Genomic DNA, 21,701 nt, shown 5'->3' with positions numbered 1-21,701 from the left:
TTAAACTGAATTGTTCTGTTTTGATATGGTTAATAGACACATCAAAGAGTCAATTCTCCTGTAACTGGGGATGGTTTTAGATGGATGCTGAAGGGTTGACTCTCCCACCAACATTTTTAGTCTTGACCTTGTTCATACAGGCTTCAGCTTTTATAAGAGCATGACATGCTGCAAAATTTGAATGGCTTTGTTTAAGCAAGGCTAGAAATACTTTTCTTTTCTTTAGTTGCAAGCTTGCAGGCTGTTTATTACAGAAGAGACTTGCAGTGTGTCTCCTGCAATACAATATACTTACCTGCCTGCTTGCAGTCTTCCTTAGACTTTACACTGAGCATCGTATGAGTAGCTCGGTATATATTCCAGCCTGTATGCCGGAATGACTGAACTCCTGGGCATGCCTGGGAGTTGCATCATTCCCTGCTGGCCAATCAAGATGGCAAAAGACTGGCACCCTGAAGAGGCCAGGGAGAACATGTCAATGTCTGCGCTTTAGAACGAAAGTATTGCAGACTTTAATTCCACTTTAAGCCTGGGTTCTCACTATGCGGTGTGGGACACTGCATGTAATTCGCACAGGAATAGCACCGCGTTCCTGTGCGAATTACATGCAAATGTCTGTGCGGTGCGATTTGAGCCCTGCATTTTGTATGTCTCCAATCATATCCGCACCAAAAAGGTGCAAGACCCTTTTTTAAATCCACACCTGAATCGCATCACATGGGTATTCTCACCCATGTAATGTGATTTTCTGGCAATCAATCTGTTTTTTGCGATCTGATTCGGGGTGTCGTTTTAATTTATCATTGACACCCGCACCAGACTGCATGAACGCGAGGCAATTGCAGTGCAGTGTGAACAACGCACAGGATCGCAGCTTTTCCCGGTGTGAACCCGGGCTAAAGCCTTTAAAGCAATTTGGGAAGGGTAAACGTGGTTCCTATAATGGAATGAAGAACACCGACTTATTTGTTTCCATTCAAGGCATGCTGTGAAGAACTGTCATAGTTGCCAGTGTGCTTGTTGGCTCTCAACCGAACTGTCAGACCATGAAATGGCTGGTGTCTGGGTCATATGTACTGCAGCATGCCAACTGCAATTCACACAAAGGCTAAGATGACAGCTTATTTGTAAAGTATAGGAGGGTTTAGTACCACTTTATGTCCCCGGTTACACTGGGTGCAAATTAGTATGCAGTTTGTATGCCATGCGACTTGCAAGTCGCACCCTATTGTCCAATTACAGCGGTCATACCGGTGTGGTTCTGATTTGGTCGGAGCCAAACTGATTTCTAAAGTAGAACATGCAATACTTTTGGTGTGATTTGCATAGACATCTGTGTACTGATTATAATCCTGATCCATGAAAAATGTGCACATGCTTTGCAAAATCTTTCTGTAAACAGTGTTATTAAACAGGCTGATGTCTGTGTGAACAAAGCCTTATGCAGGCCATAGACGGGTGAAATTCTGCCGATTTTTCGCCCAACAGAAAAATCGTCCGATCTCCGTACCGTGCATGGCTTAGTTCGTCGGACGTTTTTCGTGTTTTTTCCTCCTTTTGGATTATCGTTCGTGTTGGGAAATGTTTGTAAAACTGCCGATTATCAGCGCATTGATGGTCAAACCGTACGATCTTTTTGACGAAAATGTAATGCGCATGTGCAGTGACCTGGAAAGAAACCAGTCTTTTGCAGACGAAATTTCGTTTCCGGGACAGCCTGTCAAAAGTTCCAACATGTAAAGAGAACCATTATTGCATGTTCTCCTGTGTTAATGGCTTTGGTTTTTCATGTAGAGAACAAGCATCCGCCACGGTTAATGCACGGAGCATAGAGTACCCCACAAAAGAACGGAAATATGTCCATTATCAACATTTGTAAAAAGGTTATGCATTATAGCTTATGCCTAAAAACATTTACAGTCATATACTTTTACAGCAACACTGCCTTATTGATGCATTTTGTCAGTATCCAAAATCGCATTTTTCTTTTTTTACCAAAAAAATATCAAATTCAGAAAACATAAAGTATCTTTTGTACAATATAAAATAATAAGTTTGCATTGCATACATATATTTATACATAAATATTGTTGAATGGTACAGACCTTCCATAAAGAGGACATAATAGACAACAACCACAATGTGTTCAATCACATTCTAGTATTGAGATACATTATACATATTCAAAGGTAATAAAGGTCACGAAATGACATTTCCTTTAAGAGGTTGGGATTTTCACGGCTAAATCGCCCGAGTTTTGTAATCAATGGTGGTTACGTCGGATATAAGACCGACCGATATTTTGTTTATCAGACGGAAAAACTGACAAATTTCGTGCCATTTATGGCCTGCATTAGAGACACTGGTGACTTTTCCCCATGTGACAGTTCTAGCAGCCAATCCTTGGGCCCGTGCAACATATTATCGGGGGGAGTTACGTCACCACTACCATTACAGTCCAACACCTTGGATTTGCATTCTGGCTGCTGCAGTAGCGTGCTAATGAATTGGGTCAGGTCAGGCCCTTTTATATACAGCCTGTCGCTTTGCCCAGCATAGGATACACAGTGATAAAGTCCTAGGATGCAAATGTACAAATAAACCACAACTCTGTGCTGTTTTTCTTTCTTTCTCTCGCTTAGGGGGCAAGTCGTGCTGCTGAAGATGCAGAACGCGAACGGAGAGAGCGAGAAGAGCGTCTAAGACACACACGGAACCCCGCAGCTCGAGGCCTGCCCTCCACTGCTTCAGGTAGACTAAGAGGCACCCAGGAAGTCACTCCACCAACTCCACTCACTCCAACCTCTCACACAGGTACGGTGGGGCCACTGCCATCTCTCTGTTGTATGGTTGGACTATTATTAAAATCTGGAGGAAAATAATGTTCTATTCATAACAATTGTGGTTTTTTGTTTGTTTTGTGTTTGTTTTTTTTGTATGTTTTTTTTTTGTTTTGTTATGTATTTTCTTTGTTTTTGTTTTTTTTGTATGTTTTTTTGTTTTGTGATGTATTTTCTTTGTTTTTGTTTTTTTTTTGTATGTTTTTTGTTTTTTTTGTTCTGTTATGTATTTTCTTTGTTTTTGTGTTTTGGTTTTTTTGGAAGGGGGGGGGGTCATATACATGAAGGGTTGGGCCTAAGAGGAGATTTGATTGAAGGCTTTAAGCCTGTTGAAGCTGAATAGGTCCTTTAATACAGTGTTGTTCCCTCCTTAGGGCTAGGCTGATCAAAGGAAACTCTCGGTGTAGGTGAATGTTTACCAGCTTTCTCCCAATCCCCTATGGCAGACTGTAAACCTATTTAATTATGTGTAACTCATGTTTTGACGACCCCTAAAAATGTTTATCTGTGAAAGTTTTTCATAGAGCAAGCTTTTTCTGCAGAGATCTCGCTCTCCCCAGTGGCAAAGCAGCCCTGATTAAAAGGGAGGGCAGAGTGCAGTGGACAAGGCAGGGGAGTCTGTGAAGAAACAAACACTGCTCTCTTTAGCCATGTCTAAAAAAAAAATAGCATAACTGCTACACCCCCGACTACCCTCAGGTTCAAGAAAACTTGTACAGAGTCATCTACGTTTCCTTAACCTCTTCACGCCGGCCACACACAAATGTGCGGCCTCCTGGCTTCTGGGCCTAGACGCCGAGCGGCCGCACATTTGCGTTCTATTAAAAAAAGGACATATGTGCCAAGAGTGCGCACTCCCAGCACACGTCTGGTACTCACGGAAAGGTCCCGATCTCCTCTTTCGATCGGGACCTTTTCCGATCATGTGACCACCGTGACGGCGCGTCATGGCGGTCACATGCCTCTAAACCCCGCCTCCCAGCTTCTAGAACCCTTAAAGGGCTGAATGGGTTAATGGGGACCGGCTTCCCTTAAAGCAACATGCTATTGTTGGCCTCGCAGAATTCTATCCTCCCATCCAGAGTGTTTTTGGCTCTCCAGATTTCTAGATTTAAGTGGACCTCAAGTCAAAAGTGTGAACATTTTCTTTCTTGTATGGGATGTTTTAAAGCATCTGCCATTCTTTTAATAAAAGAACACATACCTGTCTAAAGATCCAGCAGTCTCATCACTCAGGCCGGTTCTTTGCCAGTCTTTGGGTCCCTGGTGCCGGCATGTTTACTGTGGAAAGTCGCCTGTGACCGCGGCTTTACTGCCAGCTCCCTCTTGCGCTGTGTGAATGATCCAGCAGCTTCCTAGGACTTCTGACATGTCCCAGGAGGTTGCGGTCAGGGCCGATTCCAGCAGTAGTGAGACCAGGTAGCTGCCAAAACTAGGTACTTGCTTTCCCTCAAAGGTTCCAAAACCTTTAGCGGAGGGGTGAGGAGGATATAAAACCGAGCTTCCCTTTTTAGGTGAAGTTCTAGTTTGTGTTTAAGCAGTACCCTGAAATTTCTCCTGTAAAATAGCCGGGTACTCCTGTGCCATGAGCCTTTATAGCTGGATATTTGTAGTGAGGTCATCCATAGCACTGCTGCTCCTGACTGCTAGCTCCACAGGATCTGTAGTGAGATTTGGTGTTGTCACTACTGTGCTGCTCACTGGTCTTCTTGCTGGAGAGAAGGACCCTTGCATTCATTGGATCTGTGCTTGTGGCACCTCTCCTGCTGCTTCTTGCTCATTATCCAACCAGTCCAGTCCTCGGGGCAGCTCGACAGGAGCAAGCAAATCCTTGTTCCTGCTGCTTCTTGCTCATCCGTCCAGTCCTCAGGGGGCAGCTCGACAGGAGCAAGCAAATCCTTGTTCCTGCTGCTTCTTGCTCATCCGTCCAGTCATCAGGGGGCAGCTCGACAGGAGGAAGCAAATCCTTGTTCTTCACTAAGATGTCCATCTGCATACAAACCGTGCAGAACAAGGCATGGTAAGTCAGTAATGGAAAATAGATCAGCTACAGCAGGGGTGTCAAACTGGCGGCCCTACAGCTGTTGCGAAACTACAAGTCCCATCATGCCTCTGCCTTTGGGAGCCATGCTTGTAACTGTCAATCTTGCAATGCCTCATGGGACTTGTAGTTTGGCAACAGCTGGAGGCAGTGGTGTATTTAGGTTTCGTGCTGCCCTAGGCAATACAAAAATTGGCTCCCCTCCCGACGTCAGGGAGAGACCCTGACGTTGATCAACAACACCCCATCCGAGAGAGCCTTCCACTAACACTGCCTGCCCCCCCCCCCCCCTTCCTCCATACACTGGCAACCCCTCCCATCCCGGCAGGAGATAAGACACTCACCTTCACAGCTCCGGACATCCCCGGGAACAAGAGTCAGGCTCTGCGTACACCATCAAGCTGCCCGCAGCCTCTCTCAGATCCCACCTGGTCTCCGTGCTGCATATGTCCCATCTTCCTTTCCTTCTTTCGGGGGACAGCCCTGAAAAATGCTGCTGCCCCCCTGAAAAATGCCACCCTAGGCAAATGCCTTGTTTGCCTTGTGGTAAATATACCCCTGGCTGGAGGGCCACCAGTTTGACACCCGTGAGCTACAGGGAGACCACAGGCAATATCGGGGACTAGTTCTTTGCCTTCCGCTTGCCTGTTTTTGCCACAGCTTGCATGGTTCAGGCTATTTTTAATCTACTTCCTTTGACAGCATAGCTATATATAGCACTGTAGTAAAATGTGGACCTTGGTAAGATCTTTTGAATTTGGGTTCATTTAACATGCCCTGCCTCTTAAAATCTGTTACAGCAAACACTTCACCACGACCTGTTTCTGGTATGGAACGCGAGCGCAAAGTCAGCATGAGGTTACATCGTGGCGCTCCTGTTAACGTGTCGTCATCTGATCTTACCGGCAGACAAGATACCTCCCGCATGTCAACCTCACAGGTACAGCCTGAGATCCTCTGGGGCTGAAGGGAATAACTTGCTTCTGCTTCTAAGCTTGCTGCCAGCAATGCTGTCCTCTCTTAATTTTATTTTCAGGGGCAATATAAATGCTGCGGGTAGTCTCTCCATCTTTGTGCACAGTTAAATCCGTTCATGGGAGGAGCAAATGAGGCCATCAAACATGTTCAGAAAACGCAAAGACTCTCCTGCAAACCAGAACACAACTTTTTCCTGTGCTGGTTTTGTGATATGCAGCTTATCATGAAGTCATCACCCTTTAGAAGAGCCTCTGAGGCTTTTTTTTATTTTTTCTGGGAAAAATCGGGAGCTGTTGCCCATAATGGCCATTAAAAAAAAAAAAAAAACCTTGATTCATTTTCCCTATGCAAGCCAGGGAGTGATAGTTGAAGCCTGATTAGTTTTTAGTTGTCATTTGTTGCATTTTTTTTTCTTTGCTGCATTCAAATATATAAAAACCCAGTCTGCTTAAACATAATTGTCACCTTCTCAGCCACTCCCATGAAAGCCATGGACAGCACTGCCTTGCATACCAAATTTACCATATGTGTCTAGTATAAGCGCATGGGGATGCAAATAGTAATGCTTCAGATTATGGCCATGAGAACATCAAACGGCATTGCTTATGGAGAGGTTTTCCAGGAAAAAGTAAACTTACAGACATTCATGATCTGGCCACTAAACAATCTTTGTAATGGAAGGTTATGGTGCAGATGTGCCTATTAGACAGCTTCCATCTCTAAATGAGCAGTCAAGTCTGGCCTATTGACTTGGGGTAGTGGACATCTGGTGTGGTTGGGAAGGACATCAGTTAGGTGATGGTACTTTTTGTATGTACCTTACATAGAACCCCTTAGTCCATTTTTCCCTTTTTTTGTTACTTGCACCATACCCACCTGTCAATTGTCATCACATTGTACATACATGGCAAGGTTTATATGTAAGGCCTAAATCTCTTGTATAATACATGCATGCTGTGAACTGACACTGCTTTACATGGCAGAGTGTCTGCCTTTATCTCTCGCTCATAGACTCTGCATTGATGTGTTCCCAATCTGCTCTATTGTTGCTTAGTGTGACATTAAAATACATAAGCACATGTAAAGCACCTCCAATAAACAAAAGGAAAGGCATGAAATAAACTCCCCCCCACTTAGATGGAAAAATGTTAACTCTTTACTGGGAAACCTTGAAATAGCATTCTTGCTAAAGCCTTACTAATCTTAAAAATGCCCCCTCCCCCTCCCAACATCTATACTTTACAAAGTGTTAAAAAAAAAAATTGATATATATAACCATTTTCAGCCCACTTCAGTCCGGTCACATGATCTGACTCTTCTGTGTCATCCAGCGGCGGCGACATTGTAGAGAAGGGGCCACTGACAATGGCTGCACCATGGGATCCTATGGTGAATGTCATCGCTGCCGGCTTTCACAGCCGTTGTCGGGCTCTTTCTCCATTCTCCTGCAGCTGATACAGGGGATCACATGAGTAGACTGGAGCGTGCTGAGAATAGGCAAGTATATACAGGGGTTAGACAAAAAAATGGAAACGCTACATGATATGCTGGTGTGAAATTGATGACATGTTTCGTGTTGAAAGTGGAAGTGATGTAACATTCCTTTGCTTCCGCTGTGTGATAAGACACCTAGCAAATAGGTTGGAAGCCTCACTTTCGCCATTCACTGCGTGCGCTGCTAGTAATACGGAGTCATGTCAGAGCTTACTGAGCTTCAAAGAGGGCAAATTGTTGGTGCACTTCGCTGGTGCCTCTGGCTGAAGTTGACAATTTATTTGCCCTTGTCATGAGGAACAGTATCAAAAGTTATGACGGCATATACAGTTTCTGGTAAAATGTCGCCTGACAAGCAGTAGCGCAGTCAACATGGTCAACTGACCGAAAGAGACAAAAGGACATTGCGCAGGATTGTGACCCGGAATAAAAAAAAAACCTGCTGCAAAAGTGACTGCAGAGCTCAGTCTGTCTTCACGGGATTGAGCTCTGCAGTCACTTTTGCAGAAGTTGTTTACTTATTCCAGGTCACAATCATGCGCAATGTCCTTTTGTCTCTTTCGGTCAGTTGACCATGTCCGACCATGCTTATGCTTATCAAATGACGTTTTCCCATAAACTGCATACGCCGTCATAACCTTTGATACTGTACCTCCCGACATGGCAAATAAATTGGCAACTTCAGCCACAGAGGTACCAGCTAAGTGGCACCAACAAAATGTATAAAATGTGCAGCGCTCAAATAAATTACAATAAAAAGATAAATATAAATATAAAAAGCATCGTGGATAATAAATCGTAAATAATAGAAAAAGTTCATAAAGTGACTAAAGTGCTCCGAGAAATCCTGCGTCCTCTATAATTCGGTGCTTGTGCGATCTAGTATGGAAGAAATGCGCACTCACCAGAGCGCAAAATATAATGCACCTTTTGTATAATATATCCTGATGTCATCAAGGTCATCTGAAATGGGGCTCCCTCTCTGGAGGCTGGATACTGGGTTGTCTGAAAATTAATTAATCCAGAGAGGGAGCTTCCTGTACACCTGGTGAGCTGCACCCATCCATCCCTTTAAGGGGACTCTGGCATTCCTTTGGTCTACACCTAAAGCCCCTGGATCCATATATTCTGTGAAGGAGTCATCCCCATTTCTGCCCCATTTCAGATGACCTTGATGACATCAGGATATATTGTACAAAAGCGCACTCCAGTGAGTGTGCATTTCTTCCATACTAGATCGCACAAGCACCGAATTAGAGAACGCAGGATTCCTAGGAGCACTTTAGTCACTTTATGAACTTTTATTATTTACTATTTATTATCCACGATGTTTTTTATATTTTTTTATTGTAATTTATTTGAGCGCTGCACATTTTATACATTTTGATCTTTTTGAGGTTTGTTTTGGTTACCTTATTGCATAGCGGATGATTGCTTCTTTGTGCGCTCGCATTTATTATTCTTAAGTGGCACCAACAATTTGCCCTCCGTTTTACTAGCAGCGCACGCAGTGAATGGCGAAAGTGAGACTTCCCGCCTGTTAGCTAGGTGTCTCATCACACAGCGGAAGTAAAAGAATGTTGCATCATTTCCGCTTTCAACGTAAAGCACGTCGTCAATTTCACACCTGCAAATCACGTAGAGTTTCCATTTTTCTTGTCTAACACCTGTACATCTTTAAACCGGTTAGTAAGTATAGATGTTAGGAGAAGACGGAACATTCTAAAGACTAGTTAGGCTTTAGCTAGAATTCTACATTAAAGATGTTTGGTGCAAGCATAGCCTGTGTCCCTTTTTAGTTATGCAGTTAGAAGCCCCTGTGTCCTTGGTTATGGGACATGCTGGAACTTGTAGTGCTTTGGCAACTCAGGGGCTGTATATGATAACTGTTTTCAAACTGTTTGCATCCCCAGTGAGTGCATGTGACACAGCCCATTATTCTTCATACGGTAGATTTAGAGTGAGAATCTGAGGGTGTGGGCCGGGTACATGGTATGGTGACATGAGCATGCTATGGGAGGCTGGGGTAGGGATACGTTGCTAGCAGCAATGATGGGATCTCCTGAGGAACTCCATTCACACATGTATGTTGTGGTAAAACATGGAGCCTCTCAGAGATCCTCCAATCCTCAGCCACTGCTTCACACTTCCTTCTGGCTGGCGCTCTGTGGGTGTATTGCTAAAACACAAAGCGAATGTACATCTTGCTCACAGCAAACTGCTGGGTTGTTGGGACAGTGACAAGCGGCTGTCTTTTCCCCACCTCAGAATAGCATTCCTTTCGAACATCATGGCAAGTAGCTGCTCGCCCCATTCTCGGCTGAAGGCAGCATTGGGTGAGTCTTGTTTAGAAAGCATCCCTATGAACTGCAGCCATTTCACCTTTAAAACGATGCACATTTAAGTCCAGTGATACATTTTCAAAGATACACACTTTAAAAGATATCTAAACCTAAGAACAGAATTGTATTATGTGGCAGCTTACCAGTCCGTGGTGTGGACTCATCGGAGACCTGAGGGATTGCTCCATCCTTGCTATACAGCACGGATGGACAAATCTGTCATTGGGCCTATTGGACCCTCAACAGCCGCTGCAGGCAGAATACTCAAACAGTGGCTGTATCTGATTGGTTGTAGCTGCTCTTTGTCCGAAAAGTTTCCATCTGAGTGGTAGGGGTCTTACGTCCTGTTGGACCCCTACCACTCAGATGGAAAATCTTCGGGCAAAGAACAGCTGCATCCAATCAGATGCAGCCACTGTTTGCGTGTTTTGCCTGCAGCTGCTCTTGGAGTCCATTAGTCCCAGTGGTACCCACATAGCAAATGTACTGATGAAACAGCTGAAATTCAGAGCGTGTTCAACTTAGGCACATTTGCTACAAATACAGATGCTGGTTTATCCTTCACTGAATTGAAATATCAAACAACCTTTCCAGTTTTTGCAGCAGTCTTCTGTGTACTACAAAATAACGCCTCCCTATGTGATTGAGTACGGGAGGTTTATAGTACAGACTAGATGCGTCACCTAGGATGACAACGCTAGGCCTCCACAGAGCCATGAGTAAGCGTTGTCACCCTAGGACAAAAAGTGTTACTGGCAGGATAATTGGCTGAAAACCAATAGGGAAAAAAACACCTAAAAACAAATGCAGCCACCCCATCTAGGGACTGGTAAGCTGCAATATATTATGTTTTAGTTTTTGGGCTAAAGTGGAATTCTAGCCAAAATCTAACGCGAAACCTACTCCTAGCCCAATTCTAAGCCTAGTCTATCCCTGTATAGAAAAGATCACTATACTTGTCTATTCTGAAGCTGGTCCGGGCCCATGATGAGCTGTCAGCGGAGGCTTCTATATAGAGCAGAGGCAGCTGACAACACATGCCCCATAATAAGTCTATGGGTGACGTCATCAGCTATTCATTTCCCAGCTGTTGTCGGCTTTCTCTCTGTACATAGAAGCTGTCGCTGGAAACTGGCTTCAGAATAGGTGAGTATAGCGGTCTTTTCTTTCCATAGACTAGGCTTAGAATGGGGCTGGGAGTAGGTTTAGCTTTGACTGTAAATCCACTTTATGCTTTAATAAAACTCGGGGTGTGTTTATCTGGAACGCTGGTATCCCTGGGCCACCAATCAGATTCTAGAAGACCTATTTGTACATGTACTGCCTACAGGATGATTGACACCAAGAAGTCTCCTCCCCTGCTGGCTAGCAGGAAGAGTCGCTTTTCCTAGCATCTGCGGGAAGTAAAAGGTGTAGGCCACGGGTGTCAAACTGGCGGCCCTCCAGCTGTTGCTAATCTACAAGTCCCATGAGGCATTGCAAGATTGACCGTTATAAGCATGACTCCCAAAGGCAGAGGCATGATGGGACTTGTAGTTTTGCAACTGCTGGAGGGCCGCCAGTTTGACACCCCTGGTAGACCCTTCCTCTGTCTTTAAAGTGAACCTGTTCTTTATCTTAAACCAAGATGTTGTTTAAAGCTGATCTCCAGGCAAATGTCTATAAAAAAGCACCAATTAATAGAATAAAGTAACTTCATAAAAATCATCAACCACCTGGAACAAATGCACTTTCATCCTGGCACAGATGTGGGCCGAGGCTAGACTGAGCTCCTCCATCAACGTTCAGTTTCACGTTAAACATTATTAGCCGCTTGCCCTCCAGAGGATTTACTCCCTTTACTGGCCAGGCCATTTTTTTCACCCTTTGGGGGATAGAGCAATAGAAACATGGGAGATTCCAACCTTTCTTTGCTAAATCCAAAATGATAAATAATATCCATATCTGGGTTTTTATAACTTGGCTTTAGTTTACTTTTTTACTGGCTAAACTAGATGCCGGAATTCTGGATCATTTCTTTCAATGTACGTGTAGTGTTAACATATACAGATCTGGGTTTTAAATGGTCATTCTAGTTCATTCCCCTTCTGAAGATATGAAATCTTAAGGACACTGGAAACATTTCTTGCACTGTATGAAGTGTATGTAGCCTCAGCTAAATACAGTATTCAGCGCTGTGTTCTGGCAGCCCTGTCCCGCTCCCTGAACAAAATCGAGTCAGGGTGAGCACTGCTCAGCCACTCACAGAAAGTCTTCTATTTTATGAATGAATACAAAGCTTCCTCTGATTGGCTGAGGCGGAGATTGTGATGTCATCCTCCACCTCGTTCATTTCATAAAATACAAGACGTCCTGTGAATGGCTGAGCATTGCTCAGGCCAACTCAGTTTTGTTCCAGGAGCGGACGGAATGTGTCTGTCGTGCTTCCAGGAACACAGTGCTGTATAGTGTATGTAGCAGAGGCCACAATCACTTCATACAGAGCTGACATGTATTAGTGAAATGGTTTACATAGTTACATAGTTAGTCTGGCTGAAAAAAGACAAAAGTCCATCCAGTTCAACCATAGAAAAAAAAAAGTTAATAAGCCTACACCCACAGTTGATCCAGAGGAAGGCAATATAACCCAGCAAAGCATGATCCAATTTGCTCCTGCAGGGAAAAACATTCCTTCCTCATCCCCCGAGAGGCAATCGGATATTCCCTGGATCAACTTTACCTATAAATGTTATATCCAGTTATATTTTGTGTATCTAAGAAAGAATCCAGGTCTTTTATAAAGCAATCCACTGAGCTGGCCAGAACCAACTCTTGAGAGAGTCTTTTCCACATTTTCACAGCTCTTACTGTGAAGAACCAGACGAACTATATAAAGTTCACTGGAACATGGCATTGGGTTCTAACGCTTCCCTGCACAATGCTCCCTACTTTTCCTTTCACAGATTGAAGCGCACAGCACTGTGTGCTCCTAGCTGTGGGAACCGGCCTATCGGACAACGCTAGGTCTCTACTAATCTCAAAATGCAAATAGAGAGTGCTATACAAGTAGGAGCAGCTAGCACCAGAGATGGTGACAACAGATCTCAATGAACAAATATATATATATATATATAACCAATATATATAAGAGGTGCAGCGCATAAAACATATAAAATAAAATGTCAACAAAAGTATGAATTATATCTACATATATCTCAGTGCGACCAATATGATAATAAACAAAAAGTCCTTCCAGTAAGGATCTGTATATCAGTGATGTGATACTAATAATCACAGAAAATCATGTTCGATTCCACACGGTGCTCTGGAGTCCATTGTGCAATCCACCACCGCGCTGCACTCACCAGAGGGCTACTTGTTAGGTAGCAAATATAACGAGATCTGTATTGTCCACTCTCCGACATCTGTTGGTCCTGTTACATCCTGAAAAGAAATGCTCACCACACGGAGCCCGGAAAACGGTGTATATAGTGTAGTATTTATTTAACCACTTCCCGACCGGCCGTTGCATATAAACGGCCGGACGGTGGCAGTGCAGGGTCAGGTGGCTGTTTATAAACGGCCTCCCCGCACCCTGCTTGTGCGCGCTCCCTGGGAGCGCGCAGCAGCGCAATCCAGTGCCCGCTGTGTCCTCCGGACACAGTGAAACACCGATCGTCGGACGGGACCTCTGTACGAGGTCCCGATCATGTGATCACTGATTGGCCAATCAGTGATCACATGCAAAGTAGTAAGCAAGATGTCACTTGTGACATCATTGCTTACTACGTGTGAAATCTGTGAATGGTCACATGGTACAGGGCTATTCCCAACAGCCTTGTACCATGTGACAAGCTGTGACCAATCACAGCTCACTCAGTACTTCTCAATAAGTGCAAGAATGCAGACAGAGAGAAAGAGACATGATTGCTTTTACATCCTATATGGGTGTAAAAGCGATCAGTGTAAAGAAAAAAATATCTTCATCACCCCCCACAAGTAGTACAGTGTAACCATGGTGACACTGTACTGCTAGGGTGACAGTATGTAAAAAAAAAAATAAACATAAAAAAATGTTTAAAAATTATAATTTTTGGTTATAAACTAATTTGGATTTTTTTTTTTTTTTTTACTAAAAAGATAACGGAATACATTTTGGCAAAGATTTATGATGAAATATTTTTTTATTTGCAAAATTTTATTTAAAAAAACACTTTTTTTCAAAATTTTTGGACTTTTTCATTTACATAGCAAAAAAAATAAAAATCCCAGCGTTGAATAAATACCACCAAAATAAAGCTTTATCTGTGTCAAAAAAATGGTAAATTCATTTGGGTACAGTGTTGCATGACCGCGCAATTGTCATTCAAAGTGTGATAACGCTGAAAGCTGAAAATTGCCCTGGTCAGGAAGGGGATAAAAGTGTCCGGACTGGAAGTGGTTAAAATTATGCACAAAAGCATTCCACATGGAAAACCGTAAAACATTAAGTATGCCACATACCAAGATGGCTGCCATTCCAAAGCACGGACCCAGCGACGTGACGTCAGCACATAGGCTCCACCCAACATGTTTCGTGCACATGCACGTCTTCAGGGGTAAGCCCATTGCCGACGTCAGAAGCCGACATGAGGCACTCCTGTAAATACCAGGCGCCGTTTTTTTTTTGTAGTCCGTGCCAGAAGCCATTATTAGGATAATGTTTATCATATTGGTTTAATTCATACTTTTTTTTTGACACATTATTTTATATCATGTTTCATGCGCTGCACCTCATATATATGTTTGTTCATTGAGGTCTCTACTAATGTTTGGGAATCAGTTGGCATGGTTTCTATCATGTGGTCTCCATCACGGCTCTATTGTTCACATGGGCTCATAGACAGATGCTAGTGTATTTCATTTTCTATATGCACAAATAAAGAAAGGCTTTAAGGATATGTTTACCTTTCATAACGTGTTACACCCATATTCAGGGTGTAATGATCAGACCGGCCCCCAGCCCCCACTCCCATCCCCCCGATCCCCGTCTGTGGTCACGCGGGGCTCCACCTGCCTAGCCGCATCACTCATTTCCAGTATTTGTGAATGGGAAAACTCCAAGTTCTGACAGCTTTTGCAGCTGTCGGCTTGTAGTTTTTCAATGAACTACCACAGCGCTTCATTGAGCCTTCCTGTCAGAAAGTATCTGCTTGCCCATACAGGATGTACAACCGGTCGGAGGAGACCTACATGGCACCACGGAGGAGACCTGCATGGTACCAGTGATCTGCTGATCGCTGGTGTAATGCTTTAGAGGCTACACAAACAAAATATAATAAATGTACTTTTTTACCTGCATTTACTGTTTTTTGTTAAAAGGTGAACTTTTAAGTTTTTTAAACTCTTTTTTAAAAATCATAGAAAAGTATCTATTGTGTGAAGTGAGCTTTATATTCCACCCCCATTCAAGCATCATTCCAAATACACATTACCAGAAAAAGAAAACTGGGGCCCATCCACCCCATGGGACCACGCCCAAGGTAAGGCGGAAACCCCTTGAAAAAATGGGACTTTTAAGTGTGCCTAAAAGGGAAATCTAAAAAAATACAAATAGTAGAGTTATATTCTTCTTCCTCAGGATCCACACTTGCACATAGATGGTTATGGCTGAAGTAAACAAATAATATCATATAAATTATGCACAGAAAAATATATATACGGTATAGAAGAATGGTGTGGAGGAAGGAATGGGGGGAGGGGCAGAACCTCCAAAATTTAAAAGCTTTAACCTACAAAAAATAAGTATATAAACTATTTTGTATTTTATTGTATCTCCCATTTGAGCACACTTAAAGTCCCATTTCTTTAGGGGGTTTCTGCCTAACCTTTTGGGTTTTGCCCCATGGGGTGGATGAACCCGTTGTTTTCTAATTTAAAAATAAATAAATAAATAAAAAGCAGGGTCTTTATTAACACACTGTATGAAATGAAAGCCTCGTCCTCAAACAATATAACATTTTTTTTTTTCAGGTGAGCAAACTGGTTCTAGTTTTTGTCAAGTTAAAGCAATAGTAAACTACAAGAAGTCTGCTGCCAGGGAATATCATAATGTGCTAGTATGTATCACATGCTAGCGCATTATGAAAGGCTTACCTTGATCTGAAGCCCTCCAGCTGCGAGCTGTCCGCCGGCTGCGGAGGCTCCCGAGCTGTCCGCCGGCTGCGGAGGCTCCCGAGCTGTCCGCCGGCTGCGGAGGCTCCCGAGCTGTCCGCCGGCTGCGGAGGCTCCCGAGCTGTCCGCCGGCTGCGGAGGCTCCCGAGCTGTCCGCCGGCTGCGTAGGCTCCCGAGCTGTCCGCCGGCTGCGGAGGCTCCCGAGCTGTCCGCCGGCTGCGGAGGCTCCCGAGCTGTCCGCCGGCTGCGGAGGCTCCCGAGCTGTCCGCCGGCTGCGGAGGCTCCCGAGCTGTCCGCCGGCTGCGGAGGCTCCCGAGCTGTCCGCCGGCTGCGGAGGCTCCCGAGCTGTCCGCCGGCTGCGGAGGCTCCCGAGCTGTCCGCCGGCTGCGGAGGCTCCCGAGCTGTCCGCCGGCTGCGGAGGCTCCCGAGCTGTCCGCCGGCTGCGGAGGCTCCCGAGCTGTCCGCCGGCTGCGGAGGCTCCCGAGCTGTGGCCGGCTGCTGCTCACTACAAGATCTCCTAAATGGTGCACATTTAGGAGGTGTTCATTTTACCTGTTGGCAGGGCTTTTTTTTCAGTGGGAACACGGGGGAACGCGCCTCCAGCACTGAATATATGTAATGGTAAGGGGTTAGGGGTGTGCTGGAAGGTCTATTGCTGGCTGCTGGGGTATCTTTTGTTGATGGAGATCTATTTTTGCTGGAGGTGGGTCCTTTGTTGCTGGGGGTCAATTGTTACTGGGAGAGATCTACTGTTGGTTGGGGGGTCTGTTGTTCCTGGCTGCTGGAGAGTCTATCAATGCTGGTTGCAGGGTGATCTGTTGTTGCTGCTAGGACTCTATTGCTGCTGGGTGTGGGGGGGAGGGTATTTTATTGCAGGTGATCCATCGTGGTTGGGGGATCTATTGTCACATGGAGGGGGCTGTTATTGCAGCCGGCTGCAGGAAATCTATTTCTGCTTTTCTTGTTATCAACAAATTCCATTCAAGTTACTTGGCACCAAAAAATTATACTTGGTTCTGTATTCTCTAAAAGGAATGGTACTGGGGGGTGGGTAGAGGGTGGAACCAAAAAATGGTGCCTGCAGGTGGGTACAAGGCAGAGATCAGTGGTGACTCTGAAAGGGTGGGTTCCAGCGCCTGTTCTCTGAGGGCGAAAAAGCCCTTCCTACAGGTAAGCGTATAATAAAGCTTACCTATAGGTAAAAGTCATTGCGCCTTTACGCTTTGCGTGCCGATGCATCTAGATTTGGATTGAACAGCAGAGGCATAGGCATGAATAAAAAATCACACTTTAAAACAATTTAAAGTGCAGAATCCTAGAAGGCTGTACATGTAGACTACTACATTCTCCCAGCAGAAGTCTTTACTTCCAAAAGCCCAGGGCTGCTTCAGTAGTTAAAGTGTTACTCAACCCCGGACCCTGCATTCACTATATCCGGTCTCCCCGGACCCTGCATTCACTATATCCGGTCTCCCCGGACCCCGCATTCACTATATCCGGTCTCCCCGGACCCTGCATTCACTATATCCGGTCTCCCCGGACCCTGCATTCACTATATCCGGTCTCCCCGGACCCTGCATTCACTATATCCGGTCTCCCCGGACCCTGCATTCACTATATCCGGTCTCCCCGGACCCTGCATTCACTATATCCGGTCTCCCCGGACCCTGCATTCACTATATCCGGTCTCCCCGGACCCTGCATTCACTATATCCGGTCTCCCCGGACCCTGCATTCACTATATCCGGTCTCCCCGGACCCTGCATTCACTATATCCGGTCTCCCCGGACCCTGCATTCACTATATCCGGTCTCCCCGGACCCTGCATTCACTATATCCGGTCTCCCCGGACCCTGCATTCACTATATCCGGTCTCCCCGGACCCTGCATTCACTATATCCGGTCTCCCCGGACCCTGCATTCACTATATCCGGTCTCCCCGGACCCTGCATTCACTATATCCGGTCTCCCCGGACCCTGCAGTCACTATATCCGGTCTCCCCGGACCCTGCAGTCACTATATCCGGTCTCCCCGGACTCTGCATTCACTATATCCGGTCTCCCCGGACCCTGCATTCACTATATCCGGTCTCCCCGGACCCTGCATTCACTATATCCGGTCTCCCCGGACCCTGCATTCACTATATCCGGTCTCCCCGGACCCTGCATTCACTATATCCGGTCTCCCCGGACCCTGCATTCACTATATCCGGTCTCCCCGGACCCTGCATTCACTATATCTGGTCTCCCACAGTACACACAACATGGAAATGCAATTATTTTAGTAAATATAAATGCTAAATACCTTTTCTCATCAGCAGTTATAGCAGTCTTGTGACTTCTATTAGTGTTAAGCAGAGCACTGGTTAAAGCTTGTAGGAGGAGTTTTTTCTCTGCTCTAGGAGGATGCAGAACCCCTAACCTCCATCTGGACAGTGCTGATTGGCCCTGTGCTGATCACATGCACTCAAGAAAAAAAAAACCCTCTCTAGCAATACACACTAAACTGAGCATGTGCAGAAGGGTTAGTGGTTCAGTCTGTTGGTCTTATCAGGAGATGTGGACATTTGAACAAGAGGAAGAGCAGAGAAGACAGGATCAAATGGCCTTTTTACACAATGACACAATATTAACCCCTTAGGTTCCACAGTGAGTATAACCAGCATGCTTTACTGCATCTACAGACTGATTGTACTGTTGTGGGTTTAGTAACACTTTATATCCGTATTGAAGCCACGATACAAGCATAGCAGGAGTAGTCGAGAGTGGCAGCGCTGGGATTTCTCTAAGCACAGGTTTCCATTAATGACAATAGTGGCCTGACAAACAGTGCATTAAGTATTCAGACCCTTTTCACTTTGTTTTTAATTTTATGTTGTAGCTGGATACTATAGTTTTAAATTCATTTTTCTTTCTCATTAATCTACACCTGGTACCCCATAATGACAAAGTGAAGAATTGGAGAAATGCCTGTGAAATTATCAAAAAGAAAACGGTGAAATATTTTGGGTTTTTTTTAAGGTGTTTTTTTTTTTTCCAACTAGTTTGATCTTGGGTATGGGGGTCATTTAGTGACAAATAATGAAGATTGATTGTCATTCAAAGCCCAACTTGAGGCGAAGTATTTCATTTTTTCTTTTTTGGATAGAGCAGAGAAGAGTTGGATTCTCTTCAGATTTTTTTATTGCCATCTGTGTCTTTATTAGGGAGATTTCAGGGCAGGGAAATCTGACATTTCTCCATTGGGGGCACAGACAAGAAAAAAAAAAAAATCACGTCTAGTAGAGTGAGAAAGTGCTGGACTTAGTATGTTTTTATTTCTATTTGTGCCTTCCTGTCCCAGTGACAACTACTTGCCAAATTCGTATATAGGTGTCACTGCAGCAGGAAATAAGGGAAAATCTCTTCGGTGAGGTCGGACAAAAATAAAAAAAATTCTCTCACTCTATCCAAAACTAAAGAAAAAAAAAAGCATAGTTTGTTAGGCTTCACAATGGTTTTTCTTTTGATACCTGCTTTGTACAGATTTCACTGATTCAGACTCTGAACTTATTCCTGCCTTACAGATTCCAAGTCGGGTGGCTTCCAGCGGTTTCCCTTCCACCGTGCACCGATGATCACATTCCCCCACGGAGGGCGGTTTAATGCATGGCTAACCTTTCAGTGGTTTCACTAGCAAAAAAAAAAAAAAAAAAAAAAAAAGAATAAAAATTAAAAAAAAAATCACAACCACAACAACAGAACCCTGAATTAAAAACTAACCAAATGGAAAATGGAGCTTTACATGCTTTTTACCAAGATAATAATCCGAGCAATTACCAGCTGGCGGGATGGAGTTTGTGGAGTGGCGTAATAGCCATGCAAGAACTTTGAGCACCCGTGTGCAAGCGTAGACTCTTGACGCCAAATACAGAATTGCCATCTTTTACTTTTTTCAGGGGCCCTTTTTATTCTGTACGTTAAATGGATTTTTTTCGTGTGTGTGTGTGTGTTAGGGAAAAAAAATTACTTCTGTCGGTGTGCCAGACTTGTCTGCTTCCATAGTGACAGCAGTTTTGTAGCATGTAAGGTGAGCAGTTGGTAATTTTACTGGAAAAGTTTCCAGGCATGGATGGGCTTCGTGTTTAATTTTTTTTTTTTTCTCCCTTTAATGGATATTTAATTTTTTTTTTCCTTTAATTTGTGTGCATTTTCCCCTTTTTAATTTTTTTAGTTTTCCCAAGTAAAGTACATATATTTTGTTCATATTTTTAATTCAACTTTTTTTTTTTTTTTTTTTTTATTGGGGTTGATAAAAGCATTCCTATGCATAGCTGTTATAGGTTTAACGCAGCAAAAAAAAAAAATCTCAGCATTTGGGTTCATAGTGTCAAAAATTTGTTACCTCTATTTTCTACAGGAAGAAAAAAAAAAAAACACTTGCAAATTTTTTTTTCTTGGTCATTGTTCTAAAACATATCACTCTTGTTGTATAGACACCATTCGTTCCATATCCAAAGTCACGATCTTGTCCATTTTGTAGATTTTTGAAGCCTTGGATAGTATCGAAGCGTTGCATCGCCGCTGTTCTCGAAGCCTCAAGGTATCACTGTAGCAAATACATTTTGAAGGCCACTTCAGTGTTCGTAGAGTTGACATCAACTTGTCCCAACGTGCATCCCTCACGTACAATGAGCAGAAGCGCGTACCCTCGGAGGTGCTGGCTCATAGGATGGGTTGCCCACAGGAAGGACGTTTGCAATATTGACAAATGTCTGAATTTTGTGATGGGTGGGTGGGGCTAGCGGGAGGTGGGAGGGGAAGGGGTGGGTTTCAAATGTTCGATGTGGTCTATTGGTTGTGTTTTTAAAAGGTTTGAATATCTTCTTCCTTCTGTAGCCTTCACAGCAATCCTTTTTATGGTACAGGAGTGTGTTAGGTGGGTATTTACAGTACTAGGTAGGGCTTTGTGTTCTTGTTGTAAGGGAGTTTTACTGATTATTTCTTAAAATAATGTGAGGCTTGTCCCGGAAGGAGTTGTCCTTGTATGCTAGTATAACCCGTAAGACTTTTTTGCGCATGTCCCATGTTCTCCGTACGATTCTTCACAGCGTGCTTTTTTTTTTTTTTTTCTTTGTAAATATCTGTGAATGTCCTGTTAACTGACCGACTTTTCTAACCACTGTACACAAGATCTTTGCGTTGTCTATTCCAGCCGAGGGGAGCGCTCATTCCCTCGTTCTTTTTTTGCCATAAAACAACCGAATGTTTTCCTGGGATCGGGAGAAAATCCTGTACATTGATACTTATTGCTCAAAAAACAATTTGTATCACTACTGTATTTGTGTACTTTACAAATTGTGTAAATAATAAATTCGTAACTTCTATGTTGTTCGTGTAAAATGTTTTTTTGCACTTCTGATGGATTGGCACTAATAGGTGTTTGTGGGGGGAGGGGGGTTTATATACACTGATTAAAAAAAAAAATTAAAGGAACACTTTTCAATCAGAGTATAGCATCAAGTCAGTCCTGGGATATTGATCTGGTCAGGTAAGTAGCAGAGGGGGTTGTTAATCAGTTTCAGCCGCTTTAGTGTTAATGAAATTAACAACAGGTACACTAGAAGGGCAACAATGAGACGACCCCCAAAACAGGAATGGTTTTACAGGTGGAGGCTAGTGTCATTTTTTTTTTCCCCTGCTCATCTTTTCTGATTGTTTTTCACTAGTTTTGCATTTGGCCAGGGTCGGTGTCACTACTGGTAGCATGAGGCGATACCTGGACCCTACAGAGGTTGCACAGGCAGTCCAGCTCCTCCAGGATGGCATATCAATACATGCCATTGCCAGGTTTGCTGTGTCTCCCAGCACAGTCTCAAGAGCATGGAGGAGATT

General features: G+C 44.1%; 1 protein-coding gene across 2 annotated transcripts in view; it reads left to right on the top strand.

Annotated features, from left to right (window-relative positions):
• CSNK1D (casein kinase 1 delta) overlaps positions 1-21,193 on the top strand; it is a 67,306-nt gene extending 46,113 nt beyond the window's left edge. The window contains exons 7-10 of one of the 2 annotated variants that reach the window (XM_089671271.1): positions 2,643-2,814; positions 5,682-5,821; positions 9,622-9,689; positions 19,394-21,193. In XM_089671271.1, coding sequence (XP_089527397.1) covers positions 2,643-2,814; positions 5,682-5,821; positions 9,622-9,654 — 345 coding nt within the window. In that variant the 3' untranslated portion in view covers positions 9,655-9,689; positions 19,394-21,193. The remainder of the gene's footprint in view (positions 1-2,642; positions 2,815-5,681; positions 5,822-9,621; positions 9,690-19,393) is intronic. The other variant, XM_089671217.1, reaches the window with a different exon arrangement.
• The last annotated feature ends 508 nt before the right edge of the window (positions 21,194-21,701 follow it).

Source organism: Staurois parvus, unplaced genomic scaffold (assembly GCF_062004578.1).
Source record: "Staurois parvus isolate SC_StPar_1 unplaced genomic scaffold, SC_StPar_1.0 ptg000003l, whole genome shotgun sequence".
Taxonomy (NCBI): Eukaryota; Metazoa; Chordata; class Amphibia; order Anura; family Ranidae; genus Staurois; species Staurois parvus.
The sequence above is the reverse complement of the archived record's forward strand: the minus strand, read 5'-3'. Positions and strand labels throughout refer to the sequence as shown.